This window comes from Panicum hallii, chromosome 3, assembly GCF_002211085.1.
Source record: "Panicum hallii strain FIL2 chromosome 3, PHallii_v3.1, whole genome shotgun sequence".
NCBI classification, from domain to species: Eukaryota; Viridiplantae; Streptophyta; class Magnoliopsida; order Poales; family Poaceae; genus Panicum; species Panicum hallii.
The window spans coordinates 9967122-9991817 of record NC_038044.1 but is presented as its reverse complement, the minus strand read 5'-3'; the positions used below and the strand labels follow the sequence as shown (position 1 = coordinate 9991817).

Here is a 24696-nt window from a genome sequence, read left to right as displayed (position 1 = left end):
AAGAGAGCACGAGAACCGAGACAGGTGGAGTAGATACTCCTAATTCGGTGGACTCTATATATTTAAATTATTTTTTGCATGATACTATTTTATTTTTAATGGGTTGATGTATCGTACTATCGTAATATTTGGATTTTACATTGCAAAACGTTATCGTTTAACCATCTTCATAGGAGTTTTAGATACAGTAATTTTCTTCGTAAAATTGAATTAAAATTTTATATGTATACAAAAAAGTATGGCGAATAAATCTGTATTTGAAAAAAATATAAATTTTAAATAGTTTGTAAAACATAAATTCGAACAAAGAATAAGAAAGCTGGGAACCTCCCGCCTGTTGGGCGGGCGGGATGCCTTAGGGGCCTCTTCGCGAATAAGAAAAAAAATTTATTCGCGAAGAGACCCTCGGGAGGGGACTGGGAAAAATTTTGGAACCTCCCGCCCGTTGGATGGTTGGATGGGCGGGAGGTCTCCGGCCCCACGCCTCCCGCCCGTTGATCGGGCAGGAGGCACCCATTTTTTGAAAATTTCCAAAAAGGCACCCTTTTTTAAATTTAATTTTTTTAACCCTTTTTTTTAAAAAATTCCCCAGTCCGCCCATGCCATTGCCATTTGTGTGTGTGAGAGGGCCAAATGGGAGACCGGTGGCGGTGCCCTGGCCGGTGGAGTTAACTTGCGATGAGCCGATGAGGAATTGAGAGGAATTGAAGAAGCATCCCCTTCCCCTCAGCCGCTGGGTTTTCCATGGATCCCTTCCATGGCATCGTCTCGCACGCGCCGCGCCGGCAACACACAATCCATCGATCTCCCTTCTCCTCCCTACCGGTTAAGAAACTTGCTTGTCGTCCACGCTCTTCTACATGTTGTTCAGCAGGCAGGGCGATCGGTGGGGGATTCGGGATTCCTAACCTTCCCTAGCTCGTCCAAGGATTTAGGATTCCTCCTCCTCCTCCTCCCCTGGCTAGCTTAGCCTCCTCTCCCGGCGGAGAATTCCATCCGAATTAATTCATAAATTATCTCCATTAGTCTTCTTCAGTCGGTCAGGCAGGCCCGCAAGCAAAGTTTGGAATGCATGCGCCATCGCCTTATATATATCCATGCTACGGATGATCGATCGCAAACATTGAGGCTAGGCGCTCAGCCATCAGCCAGCAAAGCACTAGCCTGCTGACCCTTGCTGATCTTGACCTAGAAACCACAGCACTAGCTAGCCTGCAACTGATCATCGAATCGACTTGAATCCATGGCGAGCGGCAGGCAGGCGACCAAGCCGCAGCAGCATGAAGCCGAGCAGGACTTCGACCCCAAGTACGAGTGGCAGGAGAACGCCGCCAGCTTCGTCCTCCGCCTCCACCTCTCCGGTAGGGACGCTAATCTATCCATCACATTCACATCACCTTCGTCTTCAACTCCGTCGTCAAATTCTTCCTTCCATTTCTATGGCATGCACGTGCATGACTGGCTGCATTTTTTTTTTTGGTTCTGCTTTGGTTGTAAGAAGGCTTCAGGAAAGAAGATTTCAGGGTGCAAGTCGACAGCACCGGGCGCCTGACCGTCCGCGGCCAGCGCGCCGACGGCGGCAAGCACTCGCGCTTCAGCAAGACCTTCCAGCTGCCCGCCGCCTCCAACCTCGACACCATCGCCGGCCGCTTCGACGCGGGCGTCCTCACACTCACCGTGCCAAAGAAGGTTGTCGACGACGCCAAGCCCAAAGAGGACGTCAACAAGGCGCCGCCGTCGCCGCCGCAGGGCCAAGGCAAGCCCAAGGAGGATGAGGCCAAGAAGCCGCAGGCGTCGCACAAGGAAGCAGCGGAGATGACGACCGCCAAGAAGCCAAAGGACGATACCAAGCCCAAGGAGGACGCCACCAACAAGAAGAAACCTCCTGCTCCTGCTGCTGAGCAGCAGGTGGACGCCAAGAGAGGCAAGCCAGAGCAAGAGCAGCCCAAGGCGGCGGCGCCACCGGCAACCGTGAGGAAGGAGGAAGCCAAGCCCGAGGCCGAGGCCGCCGCGCCACCACCAGCCGACAAGAAGCAGGCCGCGCCCAGGCCACCGCAGGCCGACGCCGAGAGGAAGGCGGTTGATCCGGAGAGCCTGGCGGCGGTGACGGCGAAGCGGCGCGCCGAGGAAGAGAGGGCCAAGGCCGCGGCAGAGGAAGCGGAGCGCCAGAGGACCCGCCGCGGCCTCAGGGAGCGCGTCCAGGAGGAGTTGGAGGGGCTCGCCGGTTCGGAGTGGGCCGAGGGCTTGGTGGAGACGGTCAAGAAGAACAAGGAGGTGATTGCCACGGCCGTCGCCGCCTTCTCCCTCGGCCTCGTCGCCAGCAGACTCTTCTGCAGGAACTAACTCATGCAGATTCATGTAACTGGCATCTCACATATGCATATTTCCCGTGGATACATACAAATACAAAACTGAAATGTAAACTTCTGCAGTGACGAATTGACAAAGCAGAAGAAAACCTGATTGTAAATAAAGCATTCATTCATGTACTTACATCAAGCTCCAAGTTCGGAAATATTCCGGTAAATTCCTTAAATTTCCTTTAGAGAGAAGGAACTGATGCATCAGTACATCAGTGAAACAAGCTAAAATGATCATTGTCCATCAGTATTCCAGGTTATCACTTTTGCCAGTAGTTATCACCAAAAGAACAGCGCACATGAAAAGAAAACCACCGATCAGCAATAGTCCGGACCATTTGCTGAACTGGATGCTTGACTAAAATTCAGATAAGCTATCATTTCCACTGGTCAATGAAATCTATATGGATACAATAGCCGCGGGCTGATTGTAACCAAAATTACACAGACATGATACACATCACAACTTACACTACAGTTCAAAACATTTCGCTATCCAGCATCTAATTCCAAGCTCCATGGAGATGATTCTTTGCACGTATACAAGAAGCTGGCTTCTTTGTATAGCAGAACCACATAATCATCAAGATGAGCATACCGTCTTGATGGAACTTTCTAATCTACCTGGGTGTAGTTGGAGTCGACCATCTCCCAGCTCCAGCTGCTGCACGCTTACCCGATTGCCGCATCTCCTGTGCTTTGGCCAGCTGCGCAGTCAGATCCTAATCCACAAGAAGAAATAATCAGCGGAGAGCTACCTATGGAAACCAAAGGTGAAAGAGGGATAGCAAGAAACCTTTGGCTTGAAAGAACCATCCAATGAGTGCAAGATCGTATCAGCAAGTCCATAATCAATGGCCTCTTGCGCACGGAAGTACCTTGGGCCCTTAAGGAATTCGGCGAGCTCTTCCTTTGGTTTACCAACTCCTTTTGACAATAGATCAAGGTAGTAATCTGTGTTTGTATCCAACTCTTTTGCCTGAATGCAAAATAAGATATTCAGTACAGTAGTTAACGATGGTACAGGCATAACAGAGTGGGATGTTGAGATATTGGAGATATAAAGTTGAGTCTGACCTTAATCCACATATCAATGGCGGCTCCACCAGATTTGTGGACCTTAGGCAGGTGCAATTTAGCTGCATTTTCACAGTGAACGTTTAGGACCATTATATATGCATGCACACATGCGATTGCAAAAGGAGTAAGGAAGCTTAGAAAACATAACGTACTGATTGAATTTGGAAGCACTCCTCTTTTGCCCTTGAAACCAAGGGACAGAAGCATTGCAGCCTGACCATATGCCATGCTAAGATTGATTGTGTAAACCTTGGATTTGCTTCGCTGCAAAACCAATAAAATAATATACAAAGTCAGAGTGAGAAGTTTTAGTTTTCTTTTAAAAGAATATATTTTATGTTTTACCTTGCTTCAAAGCAAATAAAATCTTAATAAAATGTGGCATGTGCCAAGATTATTCAGCATAGTCCCCCAAAACAGGAGATGTGTGTTAGTAAGTATAGTATTCATCATTTGTTCCCTTGCAAACATTCTCCCAACAGCATGGGTTTACACATAATGTTGCCTGATAACAAATCCAATAAGAATATGTGACAGCCAGCGCTTTTCAATTGTCACTCCACATCACATAAATTGTATACGAAAGAATTAAACCCAAATTGATACTGATTCAAATTAAGGCCACCTTCCCACATAGTGATTGATTTGGCACTTTAACTTCATCCCACATGGTTATTAATGAAAAGAGCATTGTCATAAGCAGCCATTAGGTGTGAAAGGTAAAACAATCATATCCTTATCCTTTTGTTGCTTCAATTTTAATGGTTCATTACTCAGGTCAACTCAAGTGCCCACAGAATGAAAATGTGTCATAGAACCTAAATATTATGAACCACCACCTAAATGCTATGAATAACAGCCATCATCTCTAGTGGCAACTGTTTATCTTGCTTCCTGGTTTTTGGGCAAAAAAAGGAAGACCATTAAATGTACATATCTAACTGCTTCTGGATTCTGGAGTCACGATCCCAGTGGCTGCATGAACTCAAGTATGCAAAGAAATTATTTGAGACTACATTGAAAAATAGATTGAGTCCAAGACAATGACAATAACATCATTAAAAATGCCACAAAAGTCTGCTCGATTTTTAGCTAGTGATAAAAGATACATCCTTACATTGATAAAATCAGCAATTGCATAAGCATCAGTTTCGGATGCAACAAGCTCATTATTTTCATCCTGTTACAGAACAGAAGGTGTAGTCATATAAATAATGCCAATACAATACATTGGAAACAGATGAAAGATGACATGATTTCCTATTTTCAATATTCAAAAAGCTACTTACCATAGTTCCAGTGGAGTTTATATACAGATAAATGGGTTTTGTGCGGTCATCATAATCTAGCCACAGAAATTGAGCAGCAATAAGCTCAGTTACTGCAGGAACAATCTGCCAATAGAACAACAAAATAGAATGTTACTATCTGTTGACCCAAACATTCTATAGTATACCAATAGTGAAATTAGGTGGAAAGTTGATCTCTCACAGGCATTCCAAGAAATATAATTCGAGAGTCCAGTAGCAACGATGGCAGATCTGGAGCAGAGCTTCTCATTCTTCTATATCCTCTCCCACCTCTGCCCATGCCCATGCTCATGCTGCCCCCCATGCCCATGCCCATGCTGTAACTTGCAGGGCCCTCATGCATGCCTGACAAGGTGTACATACCAAATTCATCGTAGCTCCTAGCAGCAGAAACGCTTTCCTAAAGTTCACAGGAAAAAACGTCTCAACTCTGTTACATTAACATCATAGAATGAACTTAACGATAGAAATAAGAATAGCTACATATAACATCACTAACCTCGGTAACTTTCTGGGATTGCCGATTATAAGGATTGTCATCGTTCATAAACATTTCCATCTGAGCAGGACTTAATCCGTAAAGGAATTGAGGAACATTCTTGTAATTATCCATCACTGCCAGAAGACATAATACTTTTAAATCATGCAAAACAAATAGTTGGTACAAAGTTGATCGATAAGATGATGGAGCAAGACCAAGAAGTTAGAATACCACTCACCACCTCGCGCTAAAAGGTAATCGATGCAACAATAATCATGCGTGTGTCATAGAGTGTGTATAATTCGATAAACTTTACTCCAAGCATTTGACGGATGTTTAGGAAGACAATAGGCCCTCTGGTGCAAAGATCTTCTTTTTCTGAACCAGCTAGTAAATTTGGCCCCTTTTGCCCAAGAACTAAACTACTATCTGGTACATTCAACTTGTGCTACACATTTGCCAAAAGCTAAAATGAGGAGAGCATATTGCAGTTGCACATCAGGTCAATGTAATTATGGACCATTGCAAGCTCATGAAATTGGCCTTGTCTCCAAATTCAAGTCAATGTAACCTCTGAAATCTAAAACTTTGCAGTAGAGAAATGAACAGAGATACCACTATTTTTTTGAACAAGAAGTCCGCAATTAAAGCAACTTAATAAAAGCATAGCATCTGTGAAATACTGGCATGCAGGCTCAGTCAGGTTTGTTGCTATCTTACTTTTCCACGCATTTGGTCTTAAAATCATCGAACTAGCATGCCATGGTAAACCATAGGTTGAGAGATGCCATTTTTATTTATCTTTTATTTAACACAAGCAGTGGCTAGCATAATTGGGTTGTCTCAGTACAGTGATCTAGCACATGTTGTAGCTGCCTCAATCTAATGTCATATCCCCTAAAACCAGCGCAAATCCGCATGTTGGTTCACAGTTATCACTGACAGCATATACTGTCTTAATCGTTATGAGGAGGACGCAAGCCAGCTTAAATGGCATGACCTAGCAGGATCCTACCAATAGACATCACAGGCGGCCGGTGGTTGCAAGCGAGACAGAACTTACGTCCATCCTTGAGGTTCTCCTCGCGGAACTGCTTGGGGATGTGGTCGTAGTTCTTGCGGTATCCGACGCCGTCGCCGTGGTAGTAGTGGCACCTGCAGGTGGCGGGCGGCCTCCTCGCGAGCCTCGCCGGCGGGACCGGGGAGGTGGAGGGCAGGAACGGGCTCCTGGAGGAGGTGGCGGCGGGGCAGCGCAGCGCGAGCGCCATGGGGAGCGGAGCGTGTGGTGGCGCGGAGTGGGGGAGGGGGACGGCTCACGGCTGGGCTTCACTCCGTCTGCCTCTGCTGCGGGGGATTGGAGGTGCCGGATGGATAACTGGAGGGGTAAATTTGGAAAAATAAACTTTTCCCCCTCTCCTCTCACTCTTCTTTTTGCGCAAATCACCGCCAGCCAAGGATCGTATGCTCGAAGTGGGCCTATTGATGTAGCCAACAAGGCTGGAGGCAGGCCCAGCTGAGGAAATGCTCTTCGACTGTCAGCTTGTGGGCCTAACCCATGTATCAACTCGTTAGTTCCGATAGGGGGCAAGATGAAAGGATTTATAAATTCACATCACCATTTTATCTCGCAACAGTTACAGGCTTACAGCGACGAACAACTCCAAGGCGATCAGTTTCCTGTTTAGGTAAAAATGCCGCCACCGTTAAGAGCTAATTGCTCCAAGATCACCACAGGTGTAAATAAATAAAAAATTATTTTACTCCCTTTAACAATTCACTTTGTCCGCTTAATCTCTGAGTAAAATTTAAGCTCAATTTACTTCCCCGGCATTCCAATTAGTTCAATATACCCTTTTGTTTCTCCACATACAAATTGAAATTTAAGTTTAAATTTTATGAGTGGATAGAGAACATGATGTCATATGTTAAAAAATATATTAAAAAATTTTTATAGTTATTTTCATAATTTAAAAACATTTAACATGAAATTTATCAAAAAATACAATTCTGCATGAAAAATATTTATAAAAAACCATAATATATTTTTCTAGCATAAGGTATCATATTATAAATTATATTGTAAAGTTCAAATTCCACATGTATGTGGAGAAATAAAAAAGAGAAATCTTATTAGGGGGTAGATTGGACCAACTGAAATAGTTTGGAAGTAGTAGCTCTTAGGAGATTAAGTGGACAAAGTAAATTGTTGAGGGAAGTAAAATAAACTTTTTCCGTAAATAAATGAAGTACTAACTAATGTGGCAAGAATGCAATTGTTCCTTGCACAAGTGCATCCTCCTGTCTCCCCTCCTCTTTAGAATATTTTTTGAAGAAAGCTATTTCGATTATTTTCACGCTTGCTGTGGTTGGCTCTTGGCACCCACCAGAATTTCGGGTGCCAGCTTTCGAATGAAATTATTGCCTTGGAGCGTCAAGCACAAACTGGAAGAAACGGTGCAGGACGTGGAGGAGTTATGCTCGTCAAACAGCACAACAGAACGACAGAAAACAAATATTTCAAAAAGGAGGACAGAAAACACATGACACTACAGCCATTTACAGACAACTGACACAGGTTGGACACAAGTGAGACTAACTAACATGATCACATGAAGGAACATCCTAAATGAATAGTGCTTACTCAACATTAACTGCTGCTATCGTTGTTAATGAGGGGATCATTCACAGCGTGCCAAAAGAAGCGAAATTAGCGTTCTGGCTTCAGATCACAACCAATGTACTGTCTCACAGCATCATGATTTATATGAAAAATAAACCTCATATCCTTTATCTGCAAGAAAAATCGAAAGCTAAATAAGTACAGCATGGGCATACGTAATGAAATACATTGTCTCAGTGAAATAGCATGGGAAAAAGGACTATCTATTTTTTTTCTTTCAAAACCAAGGACAGCAAAACAAGCACAGCAGTTAAGTGAAGGAAAAGTAATTGTGACATCTGCTTATAAATGACCACCATATTGATTCATATGATTTTTAAATGCTACATAAAGTCCAGAATGGCAAGAAGTATAGTTCAAATACTTGCATCCTATCAGTAAAAACATAGACTATATAGTGATCGATAGAAACAGATTTTGAACAGAGGTTACCACTAATAGCTGTATCATAAGAGTATATGACAGGATCGGAATAGTAACAAAAAAGATAGGTAGACCACCAAGTCAGGGGTGTATTCAAAATTGGAGTTTGGGGGGAGGGAGGGGCAGGTGCTCTGCCTTTCATATTATAGTAAGAAGCGTATAAAATAGAAAAGACAGACCGGATAGCAAGGACAAGATAAGCCAGAAATAAGAATGGAAAAAGGAATGTATGGACGTTTTAGTTAGAAATCAAAGAAAAAGAGTATCAATACCTCAATTAATGAGTCAGAGCTTAAGTTGATGCGTTTGCAGCTTGGTATTTCCTTGCTATTAACAAATATTGGACATTTTCCAATGTTCTTGATATGAAAAGATCCAGCTTCATCCATCTTGATAACTGCCTGATTGTCAGAACAATACATAGATTAAACATAATGGTGCAAATACATGTAAAACGAAGAAACTGAATTAGCAAAAACAAGGTATTATCATTTTGGGGGGCAGTGTGCAAACTAAGGGGAATAGTATATGATGCAATCAGCAGGATGAAACCAACTGGGCAGTGGGCACCACAATGTGAACAGGGAGAACTGTCATTAATTGCTGTTGAAAATGGTTCAGAATAACATGATCAACAGAAGTGATGCAAAAGTTACTGCATGTGGCACTATGAGCATTCAGTGCCACCCTTTCAGTAATTCCAATTTCCAAAACAAACTTGTGGTCAATTTATACAGCTGGAAATATTTTTTTACACTAGTACACAGACAAAACATCAAACAACAGTGTTAAGGCTTTAAAATCCCCAACTGAAACACAAATTCATGATATTAAACAAAAAGGAACCTAGATGAAACACAATTCATCAACTGGATGCATTTCCTGCAAGTATTGCCTACATGAAAAAGTTGGCTACTTTGCTAATTCAAGCAAACCTCACAGCCTGCATGCTAAAATGTGTTTGGAAGGCATCAGAGCAACAAGACACATGTAGCAGTACCAACGTCTATCAAAACCATGAAGGTGGTATAGGCAAACTGTGCCCGCCAATCAGATAAAGATCCACCTGAGGTGCTAAGATAATGTTTTGCCTTAAACACACCCCAGAGTAGGACCATGCAAATGATGTGTGCAATTGAAAACAAGAGATCATAAAATTTAGTCTCTCATTCTACAGGGCATGTATGTTTCTCATCTTTAAAAAAACACTCACGCAGTCAAGTCCACTATAATTGAGCATTAGCCATTCATAAGGAAATGCAAGTGACATTTCTTTACGCACAATAGAATGTTCAAGGAATTACCTGTCGGCGAGATATTTTATTTGCCCTCCCTTCTTTTCCCAAATCAATGTCAACTTTAACATCTTCTGTCTCTCTTCCAAGAGTAACCTTCATGAGCAAAGAAAAAAAATATGAAGATGGTAGCAAGATATTACACAAATATCCACTGCATAGTTCGTAATGTACAAAATCAAGACGGTTGAATCTCACGGCTCCTAACCATGATCACTCTCAGATCAGAACATGAAATTCCAAAATGGGAATAACAAGGTGACCCTGGTGTTATTAAGAAATTGACAGATATATCTCAAGTTCTAGAAACCAAAATCGCTATCACTAAGTGACTGGGGGTTAATGTAATACCACTGCAACTTTTCACCACAAGTTATAGATATGAAATTGTGCGCTTAGTTATCCTCCCTCTCACATACTATAACCAATTTAGCTAAAAAAAGATTGCTGACCTCAGGATCCTTTATGTAGTATTTCAAGTGCAATCCATAGATAACTGCAAAGGCACCATGTGAGATTATAGCTCTGTTCATATAAGATCGAGCACCCTGCTCCAATCTTATCAATGCCTTCCTGCTTTCCGGGTGACGAAATCTGGTAACTGAAAAGGTCAAAAAAAAAGAAGAAAATAAGAACACATTCTGTTCCATTGTACATAGCTTTTACGACGTACCAGCTACATATCATAAGAAGACCATTTGCAGTACAGGTTGCAGTGATTTCACCTAGATTATTAATTCTTCACATGTTTAGAGCCAAACAATTGCATGTAAATTAACGATTAGACTCAACAGGACAATACTTCAGCAAACTCTATACAGTAACTATTTTTATAAAAAAAGTAAAAAAAAGGTGTGTCTCTATACAGTATTTGATTAATTTGCCATACATATCTTGAACAGCAAGAGATTAAGTAATGCATACACATTTACCTTCAGGATGCATCAAATCAGAGTCTTGATCCCACGGGATGAGATCCTGGTCAAGAATCTGCAATGAACATGGTACGTGACTAACCAGGAACATCATGGTAAAGAGATCCTAGTAGCTGAGCTAAAAGATATTTACCAAAGCTTCTAGATCATAGTAATTTGGAACATCATTTTCATTATCAAGGCATTCTTCTGCTTGAGCTGGTGTTGGCACTGTTGCAATATGGTCGTGAATCCCCAAATCTGACGGTGCCTTTGATGGCATACAGTTTTGTAGAGCAGCCTCGTCACCTAATTCTGGTTGACCATCAAGTGAGTTGTGTTGCATCTGATCAGGAGCTTGAACAGAATTTTGTGAAGTCAAACCAAGAGAGTTATTTAAACTCTCATGTTGTCCTAAACTGGAAGGTGATCGTTTACCAAATCCAGCAGCGCTGAAAGAGGGCAAAGCTAGCATGCATGTGTTTGCATCATTTGTGTCAATATTAGTAGTCGAAAGGCCTCCACTTGTTGAAGGACCTTCTGATGGCTTAGCTCCTAGGACACCACCTTTATCATGTGCCACTGAATCTTCTTTTTGTTCTGAAATGGATGAGCTAATCTTCACTGTTTGTAGTGAAGGATGGACATTTGCCATATCCTCCACCTTTATTAGGGCCATGTCATTTGCATTGGAATGCTCAGCATTCGATGGCGGGCTGGTTGAAGGGGAGACTGAATAGATAGTGTTCTCGGATTTCTGGCCCAAGGTAGACGTACAGCACTCAAGAGGATACTCACGAGGTGTAACAACATCATCATTGCAAGGGATTTCAGGATCTTCTGTGTTCAATTTGCACTCGACATACAGGCCAGGGCATGGCACTTCTAATGAAGTAGGAGCCAACATTATACCAGAAACGTCCACATTACTTTCCACATGGTCCGGACCTATTTGATCGCAGGACATATTGGCTTCATCAGGATGCGCCAGATTTTGCATGGTTGATCTAACCCCAGGAACTACCTTGAAGGCAGGATCATCTAAATCCTCCTGGTTTCCCTCGCTCGGAGAATTCAAAAAGTTTTCACCATTCAGGATATCAAAATCTTCACTATTGCTGAAAAATGGAAAGTCCATGAAATCTGACGCATGATCTAAACCAGACGTGCAAATCCCACCATCTAAATTTGCTTCAAAGGTGAGAGGGTCCCTGTTTTCTGACTTTACATTCTTATCATCAGGAAGAGTGAGCGTGCCTCTTCGCTGAACCCCACTCCAAATTGCACCAGCAGATGCTTCAGAACCCTCAGGTTGACCCATCACTTGGAGCGGGATAGGTTCCTGCACACTTCCACTGAAATGGTTAGGGATCACCAACGCCTTTGAGTCTACCACTCCATTACCACATTGATTGCTGTCCAATTGCTGGAACTGCATAGAATCCTGAAAATCTGTGATACTCTTTAGAGAAACATTGTTCCCTTCACCATTCCCATGATTATTTGCAGTGTAGGCATGATGTTCATACATTTGACCTACATCTGAGTAGCCATATGCAATGTTATTGGTGTCATCCCCATCTCTTACCATGCTCTCAGCACGTTTTGTGTGAAAAGAATGTCCATTCATTCCAGGATATGTATGTCCACCATTGTAGCTTGCACCCACTTGCCCATAGCGGCTCACTGAACTGAGCTCCGGCTCAATACTATTAGGCAGGCCTCCACAGACACACTCATTACCATTTGCTATACATGAACAGGGGGCAACAAGAAATCCAAGTTCTGCAGTGTTACATGGATCGGTGCATACTCTCTTTCGCATTGCATAATATAGGTTCTTCACACTGTCAATTTTCCGTTTCTGAAATGAAAAATCCTTTGCTTTTGAATTGAAAAGTTTATGTGCCTTGGCTGGGTCAGACGTGGAGAGTTCATTTTCATACTCAGCCATCCGGGAAGAAGCTTGTGTTGAGACCTCTGGGTCATATAGCAATGAATTCCAACGATCCTGTATTTCTTGTAGAGTGAATTTACGGGAAAAACATACAGCTCCTTTTGCTAAGGACTCCAACGAGGCACCGGTCTACAAGTATCACAAGGACCAGTTAGGAGTTGGCACAAAATAGAGCATTAGTGGTAAAGTCATGTGGGTCAAAGTTTTGAAGAAGATTTCTAAACTTTGAGGTCTGGTATACAGAATCAGCTTCACAAAATCACAAGCCCAGTTATTAGGATTACAAGGTCAGTATGCTGACTAAAGATAAATAACAAGAATTGCTCAGAATATATTTTGAGGAAACTTTTGCTTAGAATAAAATATAGCTGCAATGCAAATAAGGGAATTTCTAAGGAAACAAAACTTTCGCCATTTTCAAGATTTTAAATCCAGCGTACGAGTAGAATTACCAGAATCAAATTTCCTCTTAACTGAGAAATACACAACGAAATTCAGGATCCCAGGGGGAAAAAGCAAAATTGCTAAAACCACCAGGAGAACTCATTCCAATCGGATTATAGATAAGCAATTTAACGAAGTGGGAGGATTAAAATTCTTTTCTTTTTCCGCGTACAAAGAGGATCATCATTCTAACTACCCGGTAAACACGAATCCCTCGGAATCCGTCGCGCTCCATCAGAAATAGCCCAAGAACAACATCAGACGCTTCAATTGACATTTGACACATCGGGACCAACAGTACGGAGTCAACAAATTGAGATTGGGGACGCAAGGTGCCGAGGCGGGGGATTACCTCAACAGCGTTCTTGAGGAGGATGTCGTCCTCGACTAGCCAGTTCACCGACGAGGTCGACGCCGAGAGGGCGCCCATGTCGGCGCCGCCACCGCCGCTTCGAGGGAGGGTGACCAATTAGGGGAAAGGGGCCGGAGTTGGGGACGCGGGTGGTTTAGGGTTTAGTTGAGAAAGGCGAGAGAGGAAGGGGAGTAGGGGACGAACCGCCGAGAGTGGCGAGAGAGGGAGACTGGGAGTCTGGGAGAGTCGGGATCCCATCGGGTTGCTCGGCCGCTTGGCGTTCGCTTGGGTTGGGCCTGCAGCCTAGGCCGCTTGGGCTGCTCCGCTGCTTTCTTCTCTGCTGGGCCTGGGCTGTTGGCCCTTCAACTTTGTTTCCTTTGCTGAGCGACGAAGGGCATCAGATGAAGCAGCCGCGAGAGGGAGGAGGTCTCCATCTCACGTTCTGTGTTTGACTTTGACTCAACGTCTAAGTGATTTTTTAATTTAATGGTACTATACTTTCAGTGGTAAATAACGTTTCCGTAGCGAGGCGTTTGTGATGACTTCATCAATCTCGAGAATTTATCGGTTCAATCTTCGAAAATGCTTACAAGGATAGAATTTGCATACGTGTGTTCATAGTACGTTATGAGTGTCTGAATTGTACTGTATAATTAAAAATAATTGAATATATCAGCCTACGCACTGATCCTCTCCGGTAGCCTGAACTCTTGCCTGACGGATGGTGCCAGCAAGGCATCACTCCTGGTTCGTTGCCCCATTTCACTCTCAAAAGTTGAATCGAAAGTATGCAATCGGGAGTGACGGTGCTCTCGGATACTCCATGTTCTTGAAATGAGTTCAACGATCTTAGTTCCCATATGGATTTTAACGACGCGCGTCCTCCCTTCATAATTTTTTTTGGCATTGGCTGCGTCACACGCCTTGTATACCTCGCATGTTTACATACTCATGATATATAGTATTGACCGCGTTAATTTTTTCAGTGTCAAGTGAATCTTCTTTAATATTGATGTCAATACATGTTTCGTAATCTACAAGCATCAAATTAGTTTAGTAAAATCCATCATAATTACATGTCTTGGTAGTGCATTCACATGATATTACAGATTTTTTTGCGAAATATTATAGATGTTAATACTTGCTGTAAACTTGACCCAAGTTAGAAGTGTTTACATTACAGTAAATTTTATACTTTTAGAGCAAGTAGTATATTTGCGACACGTCGTGAGAAAGAAGGAATCCACATCTCGCTAGGCCATGCGGGCATACCCTCGTTCGGCCCCACGCGTAACCTCAGTACCCATGCTGAACCTGGTCCAAATACGCATGCATCTGAAGCAAGCGAGGTCCCATACCGTGCACGACCTGAAAACGTACTCTAACGAACCCGTTGCCACGTACGCTTGGTGCGTGTACACAAACGGAGCGCAGATCGAGAAGCCGTGGCGATACTTTTGACGAAGCAAAAAACAAAAAAGTAGGTAGGCCGTTGGCATAGGCCTGCGGCGGCGGCGGCGTCGTCGTCGTGTGCATGCACACTTGCGATTAGCAAATGGCACGCAGGCCGGCTAGCGCCGAGATGACGTACGTCTGTTTCAAGCCCGATCCCGTTCGTCGTTGCGCCCGGCCGGCCCGGTATACGGCCTGCATGCACGCACCCACCTAGCTAGGCCACCCACCCAGCGGCTTGTAGTGCTCGGCTCGGCCGTCGCTGCTGGTATTCTACCGTACCAGCAGTAGAATTTTGCGGTTGGGGTGTACTCCACCAGTCCAGCTGGGTGGTGATTCTGCTGTTTGCTCCAGCTGTAGGGCGCCGTGCCGCCGTCGTCGACGGCGTCCTATGCGAGTCTGTGGCCCCCGGGACAACTGATGTGGCCGGCCCGCCATCTCCCGAAACTACGCGCGCTGACCCCCGACGCCTTCCCACAGCTTTTTGATTCCACGCACGTCGGATGGCGATGGATTTTTTTTTCCCCGATCCCACGACGCGAACTCCGCCGCCCACGCTGACCGGCTCCACAACCTCTTCCCTTCCGAAAACAGCATACGGATCGGCGGCGCTCCACACACGCACAACCCTTGAAAAAAAGATCTCAAAATAAAATCGACGGAATTATTATTGGCGCTCATTCAGTCATTCGTGTTGGCGATGCGTCATGGGTACGTCTCCGGACACTTATAAAATTAAAATACCTGCGACACGACTCGTTTCGGAAAGCCTATATCGTCGCAAGAGATATTTTTCTTACGCATGGCTTATCCGCAAACGGCCTTGGTCGATTTCATGACATGAAATTCATGAGGTCGAGACGTAAGCACGTACCATACGCACATCCGTCTGTTTAGATGAGCTAAAGTTGAGTGCTAAATTTTAGCATTTACTAGCACTCATGCACATGCTAAAGTTTTTAAATTTTGATTAAAATTTAGCCCACCCTATTAGCACTTTCGTTTGGATAAGTTAGTGCTAAGGTTTAGCACTTTCTTCCATTAGTATTTGGATCCAAACAGAATGTACTCGCTGTGATTTTTGCTTCTAATAATTTAATGGCGGTCCTCCTGGCGGTCAAACGGTTCCGAAATTGAGAATCAATGTTGACCACAGCCGCCCGTATCTGCATAGGGTCCAATGCTTCGGGTTCCTTTTTTTTTGAAAATTCTCGGTTCGTATGTTTATACTCAATCCGTTCTAAATTATAATTTGTTTAATTTGTTGATCTGTTTGACCAATCATTTTATTTAAAAATTTTGTGCAAATATAGTCAAATTTAAGTGGTTCTTGAAGAACTTTTATTAATAAAGCAAGCCACAACAAAAGAAATGATATTTTGCACAAATTTTTGAATAAGACAAGTGATCAAATTTAGGGTTAAAAAAGTCAAATGAATTATAATTTGGAATGGAGGGAGTATGATATTTTGATTTGCTTTTTTCGTATTCTTATGGCTCTTGAAAAAGTTCACTTGTTCAACATAAATTCAGCACATATAAAATTATTCTATTTTTAGAAAGGGTAATTTCGGTCGTCTTTCCTCTCACTCTTAATACTCCCTTTGTTTCTTTCTATAAGCGCACACATACTCCTCTAAGAATTTAAATCGTGTAAACTTCAATCAACAATCAGACTCTTATGATATAAATTTTATTATGCAAAAATGGTATCGTATTAGATTCACATTAGTAATACTTTCAAGCATTATTATTTGATTGGCATAATACTCCTTTGTTTCTTTTTATAAGCGCACGGATACTCCTCTAAAAATTTAAATCTCGTAAACTTCAATCAACAATCAACCTCTTATGATATAAATTTTGTTATGCAAAATTGGTATCATATTAGATTCACATTAGTAATACTTTTAAGCATTATTATTTCATCGGTACGAACATTGTAGCAGAGGTAATGTGTAAAGGTATTATTTTGAAGATTGTAATGAGTCAAACCAAACCATATATTTTGAAATGGAGGGAATACAGTATATATTTACGCTATTCAATGATACACTGCAATACCATCTGATGCTTTTGGATGGTGCCGATGTTTACCATAATTCGGTTTCATTCTAATTAAATAATATCCCACCTAGATACGCAGGCTAGGCAATCATTTGAGGAGTATTACTAATCTCTTTAAAAAATTTACAAAATCCTACCTAGATCATTTCAAATCGACATCATAGCTCCTACTGTGTCCAATCCACGTGTATAGCATAACTTTAAAAATGCTTTATAGGTGGGATATGATGATAAATATGAGTACGCTAAGAGCATCAGCAGTGGTCAATTCGTATCAACCGCTTCATGGACGCCACATATGCTCCAAATTAACATAGGTTTTCTCTCTCCTCCGATTTTATTTAATACAGTTCTGATCAAAGAGCCCAATGTAAATAAAATACCAGCTTCCTCCTTCTTTCCCTCGTTAGTTCCTGTGTACAGCACACGAAAGATAGGTTTAATTTCTTTTCCTATTCTGCAAAACTCGACTCCCAAAGAGCATCGACGAACCATAGGCATAGAAATAGATAGCCTGCGTATTGTCATACCTACTATTGCCAGCGCGGCGCTAGATCAAAATCAAATGCACCCTAATTTTTAGAGATCTGCCATATTTTTTTTAAGAAAATGTTGGACACATCATGAGATGAAGGACATAGTGGATATGATATCCATGTAGATATGCGGGTCGGACAATTATATAATGAGTATTAATATTTTTAGAAAAAATATAAATCTTACTTACAAGATCATTCCGTAGCCGCTATCGTATCCGATCTACATATATAACATAATTTTAAACATATTTATAGTTGAGGGGGCGCAATAGCTTGATAATATGATAATAAATGTAAGTGTGCTAAAGGCGCGTTCAAATTAGAGCTAAATTGTGGCATGCCAATCCCGGATGCGTCCATTCCGGTTTGGCTGCCACTTGGTTTTGGCACCCGTGTCTGCACCGGTGTGTGCTAGTTATTTTTTTTCACTTGAGCGCCTGCGCCGTGCCTACTGCTATCTGTGCAGTGTTGGGTCAAAACTAAATACAGAGTATATTCTATATTTTACGTGTCTGCTATTTTTTGAGAAAAAGTTGGATAAAGATGTGGTGGATATGATATCCGTCTAGAAATACCATGGTTGCAACATCTTCATTGTCGGAGTTATTTTCTTCATTTGAATCTCATTCTTGATCAAGATGAGCTTCACCAGCATATTTTTTTTATCTTGGCTTGCCCCTCTTGAATGAGCTCTTCTTGGTGTTCTTGTTCTTCTTTTTTCTTCCGGACAATTCGCAATGAAATATCCAATTTTCTTGTAACTAAAACAAGATTTGCTTGATCTTTTTCTTAGCTCATACTTGCTCTTGTTCTTGCCAAAGTTTCGAAAGTTGGTCTTCTACGTAAGTCTTCTAAAATTCTTGATGAAAAAAGCTTTTTCCTCATCATCTAGCTCATCATCTTCATCACTAATCAAGTCATCGATTCGCCTACTCGTTTCGCCTACAAGATAGTTGGAGATGACGATGCTTGGCGAGACACTGGCGGCTACATTGACGACTCATCTTGCCTTTAAAACTAGTCGAAATCGATTTCGACTAGTTGGCTTCATCGAAAGTTCAAGATTTAGCGGCAACTTGACCAACGCCTGGACTCGGGGGCTGGTGCCACCAACTACTAAGCATATACTACTATGCTACTCATCTAGCTCCCACGTTCGGGGCTGGCTACAACAGGGCACTCAGCATGATTTCAACGACAGCTCTCATGCTTTAAGGCTGAACGCTGTAAAACTGTTTGGAAGATCCCGATTCAAGCGGATTTTGAAGATTTATCTTGGAAACATAATTGTTTAACCATTATTTCTGAAATTCTATTATGGAATAAGGGATTTTAAATTTTTAACCTAGAGATTTTATCTAGCGGAATAAGATTTGATTTGAGCGGTAATTTAGGACGCTTTTTGGAGAAGTTATTTGTTTAACCTTTTTTCAAGGAATTCTTCCTGAAAAAAGCGGCTTAGCCATCTTGCCCATCTTAACCATTAAATCTTTATATTGCATGCCACCATTTTTTGAATCCTTTATTCCAAATCTTGGGATTTGGATTTAAGGCTCGGGGGCTGCGGGATACGTGTCATCAACGATTCAAATATGTTGGAAAATAATGACAGAAGATTCAAGATTAAATTGACCCTCAGCCTGATTCTACGAGTCAACCTAAGATTCGGGGGCTACTCCATATGGAGTGCAAGTTTAATCGCACCCCATATAAAAGAAAATTTGACAACTACTCAGGGCATGAGGACCTCACAGTCTTGATGCAGCCAAAGAAGTACTCAGAAGACACATTCAGAATGCAGCTCGGAAGAATTCGAAGACGCCTTCAGAAGTACTTGGACGTCGGATGTCTGCAGTATTCGACTACGAAGAGCTCGGGGGCTTGTCATACCCGGGCCTACGGGACTGCGCATATAGTGTACTTTTTCTAGGATAAGGGAGGAGACATGACCCACGGCCTACATCTGTTGCAACTACTCATAACATATACATATAGTAGTAAAAATTAGTCGGAAATGATAGTAAACTACCTAAAAAGTACTCGTGTAGGAATTCTAGGCTTGTATCCGACTATGATTTTTATATAACCTTATCCCTTCAGATTATATAAGGGCGGACAGATGCCCCTGCAAACATAAGATCATCCGATCACCACATAAGATAATACAAACCACACAAGACGTATGTATTACGCTCTTAGTGGTCCGAACCTGTTTAAACTTTGTGTTCGTCGCACTTTCGAGATCCTGATCTCAGCAACACACTACCTACAAACTCACCATCTCGGGGGTATTTCTCGGTAGGCATGGCAGTAAAACATCGGGATACAGTATATGTTGGCGCGCCAATCTAGATACGTCCAAATTGATATGGTTGCTGCTTGGTTTAGAGCTGACGCCTGCACCAGCGTACCCCAATTCATTTTTCCGCTCAAGTATCGGCAAACTATGGGCGCAGAAATTAGCCGCCTACGTATTGTCGCATCTATTATTGGTGGTACCGCGTTCGTCAAAACTAAATGCGTCCTAAATTTTTTTACATGTTTACCATGTTTTTTAAAAAAATTGGACAAAACCTAGGATGGTCGACGTGGTGGTATGAACAGGAGCCTCCATTGGTGGCACGCAGGTCCCCGTAGTTTAACTTGGCCTATGAATAGATAGCGTGTGACCTGGCAAACAAGCCACCAAACCTCCGAAGCAGAGTGCACACCTAGAGGGAGAAAGCGGGAGCGGATTTGGAGCGAGAAAGCGGATTTGGATTGGAGGGCGGGGATAGACGAGAGAGAGAGAGAGAAACCGGAACCGGAGGCAGTATGGGGGAATTGAGCAGCCCACAGGAAGGGCGGTCTGGTCTCCTCCTTCCTCCCGTCGTCGCCCCCGGTTTTGGCTTCGTCCCTCCCCCCGCTTCCCCGCACCGTGGTTTGGCTGCCTTTGCCTCCTTCTACTTCTACTGCAGACCCCGCCCCCGATGGACGGAAATATCAGCAATCCACTCTCTCCCGATTTATATACCGACCCCCGTCGATCCCCTCGCCCACTTCGCCACCGCGCCGCCGGGCCCTGTCTTGCCTCTTCCGGCCGGTCCTGCCGCCGCGCCTTCAGGCAAGATCCCGCTGCGGCGTCGGTAGCGGCTCCTGACCGCGGTCTCGCCCTGTTATGCCGGTTCAGGTCGGAGGGAGCAAGGTGGCGGAGCCCAGGGCCAGGGTGGAGCTCTCGCCCACCGCCGTCGCCGACAAGGGCCGCGCCTCGTCCAAGAAGATCCGCCGCCGCCGCCAGAAGGCCTCGGCGGCGCTTTCCCGGTCGCCGATGCAGAGGCTGTTCGACACCAGCAGGGAGATCTTCTCGGCCTCCTCGCCGGGCTTTGTGGCGCCGCCGGACGCCGTGGCGCGCCTCTCGGGCATCCTCAGTACGTATCGCTCCTCGCCTCGCCTTCAGTAGAGTAAAGCTGCCGTCTTTGTGCCGTGCGATGTGATGCTTTTTCAGGAAGAAAAACTCTACTGCCTCAGTAACATGTGCGCGTCCTGTAGTCCTGCACAAGACTCGTTCATGTTCCTCGAGCTTGGGATGTAGAGACAGCGATAACAGAATCGATGGGTTGATCATAGGGATGAACTTTTTACTGTTGTCGACATCGTTCTCGTTCCTTTCGTTTCATCTCGTGAGGCATCCATTTTTGGCATGGTAAGGTCCTGGGTCTGGGTGGCAAACCTTGCCAAGTCCACCTTGTGACCCGTGCTTTTGCTTTGCATGTAGCGGCAGCCGGCAGGTTTGCCGTCCCATGGCATTGCAACAGTGCCCTCGGGAAAGTGATATTTAAGTTGCTAAGTTTGCTGGGAACCTAAAGCTTGCAATTTGCAGTACACCTGTTTAATTAGAAAGATAGTTGTTGTCGATGTGGGGGCTAGCTCCACCACGGACCACTCCCACCCCTGTCCTTAAGCTTCCTTGCTCAGTGATGGTAGAGTAGGCATGTGCAAACACGAAAACAACTCCTACAATGCTACTCCTCACGGTTTTAAATTATAAATCTCCCATCATCTGATCCTTTTTTAATCATTGTACGGACTACAGTGCTTGTGTCTTGACAATGTGAAAGATGTAATTTTGCACCTGATGGCTTGTGAAATGGAAGCATCACTGCTATTGCTATGTCGCTGGCTATTGCATATTTGCATTTACCGCTGTTCTTCGCCTAATGCAAATTTGTTTTGCCTTGCCCTTTTGAGTCTTTCCTTGTTAGTCTTTTCTCTTGCAACCGTATGTAAAGCATATCCTTTTAGCATGTTCCGATCACAGTCTTTGTATCCATAATGTTTAACATAAAATGTTACCATTATACACTGGATTGCTTGTGAAATTTGTAGCATCACTGCTAATGCTATGTTGCTGACTATTACATTCACTGCTGTTCTTTAAAACCTAATGGTAATTCTTTTGCTTTTTTAGTTTTTCTTGGTACTCTTGCACATGCAACTGTATACACGGCACTATCCTCTATTACTTGATATCTTAATCACGAGATGCATTTGTCTAATTGTTGAACCTTTGGATGCAGATGATTTAAAACCACATGATGTTGGGGTAGACTCTAGTATGCCGTACTTCAAGCATGCTGATTCTAAAGTCCCCCCTCGAGTTACTTATTTGCATTTCTATGATTGCCCCAAGTTTTCGGTAATTTAACTTCTCAATCTTTGTGTATTGATTTTTTGGTGTACTTAAAAGAAAAATGTGTGTGAAACTGTCTTGAATAACTTGCTAGCAAATGCCTCTTGCTGAAGCTTTGAATGTTTTTTTGCAGTTTGGTATCTTCTGTTTACCGAAATCAGCAATTATTCCCCTTCACAACCATCCTGGAATGACAGTATTTAGCAAGATACTATTTGGTTCCATGCACCTGAAGTCATATGACTGGGCTAATAGTCCGCCAGAGAATCATGATATTGCACTTGAGAACTCATATGGTTAGTTCTTTTCCTTTATTTCTTTGGACGATCCCATTTCAGGGAAAATGCTTATGCCTATTTCATTAGCCACTTTCAGGAAATTAATGATGTCAATAACACTCTGTGATTTGTTTCTTGTCCCAACCGCAGGAGCTCGTTTGGCCAAGGTAAATACTGATGCTGTTTTTGATGCTTCATCTGAGACAGTAGTTCTGTACCCTGAAAATGGAGGGAATTTGCACTGTTTTACTGCGTTGACCCCTTGTGCCGTGCTGGATGTGTTGGGCCCCCCTTACAACCGTGCTGATGGAAGGGATTGCGCGTACTATGACGAATCACCGTACTTGATTGGTGAGTTTCTTTCTTTCTTTTGCAAGCAATCTCCTGCAGGTGTAGAATCTATCCATTCAAATCAAAGAGTATTGTTATTGCTCTTAATCTGGTAGCTGAGGTAAATGTTGTGATTTCAGGTGGAGATGAACAGTATTCTTGGCTTAAAGAGGTTCCTACCACATTTGAGATGAAAGGTATACAGATGCCGCGGAAGTTTAGTGTCTCGGCATGACTGGCATGACATTGTCGTGATACCAGAAGAGGATGAAGCAAATGCCGCTAGCTTGATGTACATATCTTAGCTGCGAAAACAGACAACAATGGGTACAAGGGAAAGGCCGGGCCAGGCCAGTTGCACAGGCTAGGAAACTTGACATTTGTTTCTCTTATTTCGTCTGGGTTGAAACAATCTCTTGTGGTTTGGGATGACTCTGCTTCTCTTATGTTACTGGAGTATCCAATAGTGCAATTTGAATTTGGGCTTTTTGGGGCATGATCATTTTTTTGTTTCCCTGTAGACAGAGATGTACGCAGGTGTTCCTTTTTGAAGTGATCATGGACCAAATTCAGTGGGTCGTTTGCTTGGTTTGTTGAGCAGGGAAAGGTTAGCTTTGCCTGCTTTCATGTTTCAGGGGCACATCTTTTGTTTCCTTGTTGAACAAAGAAATGTCTCTCATGTATATCTTTGCATGTTTGCCCTTTGCTCTTCATCTATCTACTAGTACGCAAACTGCGAGCCTTTTTGCACGTTGCAGTTGAGCCTGTTTGGTTGCTTTACGTCATGCGCTCCGGTGTCTTGGTGCACCGAAGGGTCAGGATATGGTCCAACCTGATGAAAGACTAGCTAGCAACAGTAATTGTACTGTACTTGTCCTGTGCCGGATGCTGGCAACATTTGGCATGCATGGCCATGGGTGGCATGGCAGGATGGGGCTACGTTTTCCACTCTACTACATTTTTTTCCCTTCACGGCAGCATCCAGCTGGAATCGAATTAGCACATCTTTTTATCATTGAAAAATATGTTTTCGGCTTCAATCGCCCTTTTGATGAGAGTTTGGCCCCGTTTGGAAGAGCTTGGGGTGCTCGGGCTGCATGTACTCTTGTTGCACTAGTGTAGCGAGCTGGAGCTGGAGCTGGTGGAGCTACTTTTTTCAGCTTCACGGTTTTATCTCTTTAGTTCATTTTGAATTTTGATTTGCGTTCCGGTTCCTTGCTACATGTTCCAGCTTCAGCTTCAGGGGCTTTCTAGCTCCTTGCTACCTGCTACCGTAGCACGGAGCTCAAGCCGTTTTCCATGGAGCCATGCCAAATGGGCTTTTATCACCCCAACATTATGATAAGACGTAGCAATTCACAACATTAAAGATAGGCACATGATATTAGGGCATATAGCCGAGTCATCAGACAACACCAGGCCCTGATGTATGCTTGTATACTGAAAACAAAGACAAGAATGAAAATTTAAATATCCAACATGCTCGTGGCGTCGACTACAAAGACCAATCTCGCCACAAAACATGTGAAAGCGGAACATGAGCCAAATCTAGCATAAGTGAAAAAAACATCAGATGTTGAACCCCCAAGCCGATAGACCAAATCAGCCACACAACCCCCAACTAACGGGCAATATGAATTCCATAAAAAAAAAGACTAATATGAAGCGGCCACGATCTGAATCATCGTGGGAGATCCTGCATACTACTCCATCCGTTCTAAATTATAGATAATTTTATTTTTTAGATAAATCGTTTTTCTATATCTGGAACTGAAGGAGTAAAACACAACATACCTTTAATTAAAAAAAACACAACATACCTTTAATGTGCAAGACAACCATCGTCTAACGACGTCGGTCGTCACCACCATTCTCTGCTATGCCAAACGACTGTGATCGAAGCATCTAAATTTAGAAAAAGGAAAGAAAAAGGAGATGGAGACATGCTGCAAAAAATCCATGCTGAAGGAGATAATTCGATTACTTGTAGTGAATCCATCCAAATTCAAACTGATATGCAGCTATATCCTGATCATCCAAACAGGCATGACCGCATGACTCCCAT

At 43.2% G+C, this 24696-nt stretch overlaps 4 protein-coding genes across 5 annotated transcripts; 2 read left to right on the top strand and 2 right to left on the bottom strand.

Moving 5' to 3' along the window:
- The first annotated feature begins 739 nt into the window (after positions 1 to 739).
- LOC112886303 (protein RESTRICTED TEV MOVEMENT 2-like) lies at positions 740 to 2515 on the top strand. 2 transcript variants are annotated; one of them, XM_025952167.1, is made up of 2 exons: positions 740 to 1361; positions 1499 to 2515. In XM_025952167.1, exons 1-2 carry the CDS (start codon positions 1244 to 1246, stop codon positions 2341 to 2343), a joined length of 963 nt encoding a protein of 320 aa, XP_025807952.1. In that variant the 5' UTR covers positions 740 to 1243; the 3' UTR covers positions 2344 to 2515. The 2 variants fall into 2 exon arrangements, with proteins under 2 accessions (XP_025807952.1, XP_025807953.1); XM_025952168.1 differs by having other exon boundaries at positions 742 to 1361; positions 1502 to 2515.
- A 182-nt stretch (positions 2516 to 2697) lies between these two features.
- Positions 2698 to 6608, bottom strand: LOC112886301 (ATP-dependent Clp protease proteolytic subunit-related protein 1, chloroplastic). The gene is made up of 9 exons (XM_025952166.1): positions 6295 to 6608; positions 5250 to 5365; positions 4932 to 5150; positions 4730 to 4834; positions 4558 to 4620; positions 3593 to 3704; positions 3438 to 3499; positions 3157 to 3339; positions 2698 to 3082 (listed from the first exon to the last, which is right to left on the bottom strand). The coding sequence occupies exons 1-9, from the start codon at positions 6497 to 6499 to the stop codon at positions 2981 to 2983; spliced, it is 1167 nt and encodes a 388-aa protein (XP_025807951.1). The 5' UTR covers positions 6500 to 6608; the 3' UTR covers positions 2698 to 2980.
- Positions 6609 to 7671: 1063 nt separating this feature from the next.
- Positions 7672 to 13501, bottom strand: LOC112886870. The gene is made up of 7 exons (XM_025952886.1): positions 13297 to 13501; positions 10698 to 12629; positions 10562 to 10619; positions 10082 to 10230; positions 9639 to 9725; positions 8607 to 8735; positions 7672 to 8022 (listed from the first exon to the last, which is right to left on the bottom strand). The coding sequence occupies exons 1-7, from the start codon at positions 13372 to 13374 to the stop codon at positions 7939 to 7941; spliced, it is 2517 nt and encodes an 838-aa protein (XP_025808671.1). The 5' UTR covers positions 13375 to 13501; the 3' UTR covers positions 7672 to 7938.
- Positions 13502 to 20157: 6656 nt separating this feature from the next.
- On the top strand, positions 20158 to 23342 carry LOC112887304 (plant cysteine oxidase 2-like). Its single transcript, XM_025953445.1, has 5 exons — positions 20158 to 20761; positions 21911 to 22029; positions 22157 to 22319; positions 22452 to 22652; positions 22772 to 23342. Exons 1-5 carry the CDS (start codon positions 20512 to 20514, stop codon positions 22864 to 22866), a joined length of 828 nt encoding a protein of 275 aa, XP_025809230.1. The 5' UTR covers positions 20158 to 20511; the 3' UTR covers positions 22867 to 23342.
- The last annotated feature ends 1354 nt before the right edge of the window (positions 23343 to 24696 follow it).

What these genes read in the sequence shown, in the direction of transcription:
- LOC112886303 (XM_025952167.1), top strand. Translation starts at nt 1,244, where the DNA reads ATGGCGAGCGGCAGGCAGGCGACCAAGCCGCAGCAGCATGAAGCCGAG. An exon ending in CCTCCGCCTCCACCTCTCCG is followed by an intron (nt 1,362 to 1,498) that starts GTAGGGACGCTA and finishes TTTGGTTGTAAG; the next exon opens with AAGGCTTCAGGAAAGAAGAT.
- LOC112886301 (XM_025952166.1), bottom strand. Translation starts at nt 6,499, where the DNA reads ATGGCGCTCGCGCTGCGCTGCCCCGCCGCCACCTCCTCCAGGAGCCCG. An exon ending in GGAGAACCTCAAGGATGGAC is followed by an intron (nt 5,366 to 6,294) that starts GTAAGTTCTGTC and finishes GTCTTCTGGCAG; the next exon opens with TGATGGATAATTACAAGAAT. An exon ending in AGTGCTTCCAAATTCAATCA is followed by an intron (nt 3,500 to 3,592) that starts GTACGTTATGTT and finishes GTGAAAATGCAG; the next exon opens with CTAAATTGCACCTGCCTAAG.
- LOC112886870 (XM_025952886.1), bottom strand. Translation starts at nt 13,374, where the DNA reads ATGGGCGCCCTCTCGGCGTCGACCTCGTCGGTGAACTGGCTAGTCGAG. An exon ending in ACTACATAAAGGATCCTGAG is followed by an intron (nt 9,726 to 10,081) that starts GTCAGCAATCTT and finishes TTGCTCATGAAG; the next exon opens with GTTACTCTTGGAAGAGAGAC. An exon ending in ATAAAATATCTCGCCGACAG is followed by an intron (nt 8,736 to 9,638) that starts GTAATTCCTTGA and finishes TCTGACAATCAG; the next exon opens with GCAGTTATCAAGATGGATGA.
- LOC112887304 (XM_025953445.1), top strand. Translation starts at nt 20,512, where the DNA reads ATGCCGGTTCAGGTCGGAGGGAGCAAGGTGGCGGAGCCCAGGGCCAGG. An exon ending in GCGCCTCTCGGGCATCCTCA is followed by an intron (nt 20,762 to 21,910) that starts GTACGTATCGCT and finishes CTTTGGATGCAG; the next exon opens with ATGATTTAAAACCACATGAT. An exon ending in ATGATTGCCCCAAGTTTTCG is followed by an intron (nt 22,030 to 22,156) that starts GTAATTTAACTT and finishes GTTTTTTTGCAG; the next exon opens with TTTGGTATCTTCTGTTTACC.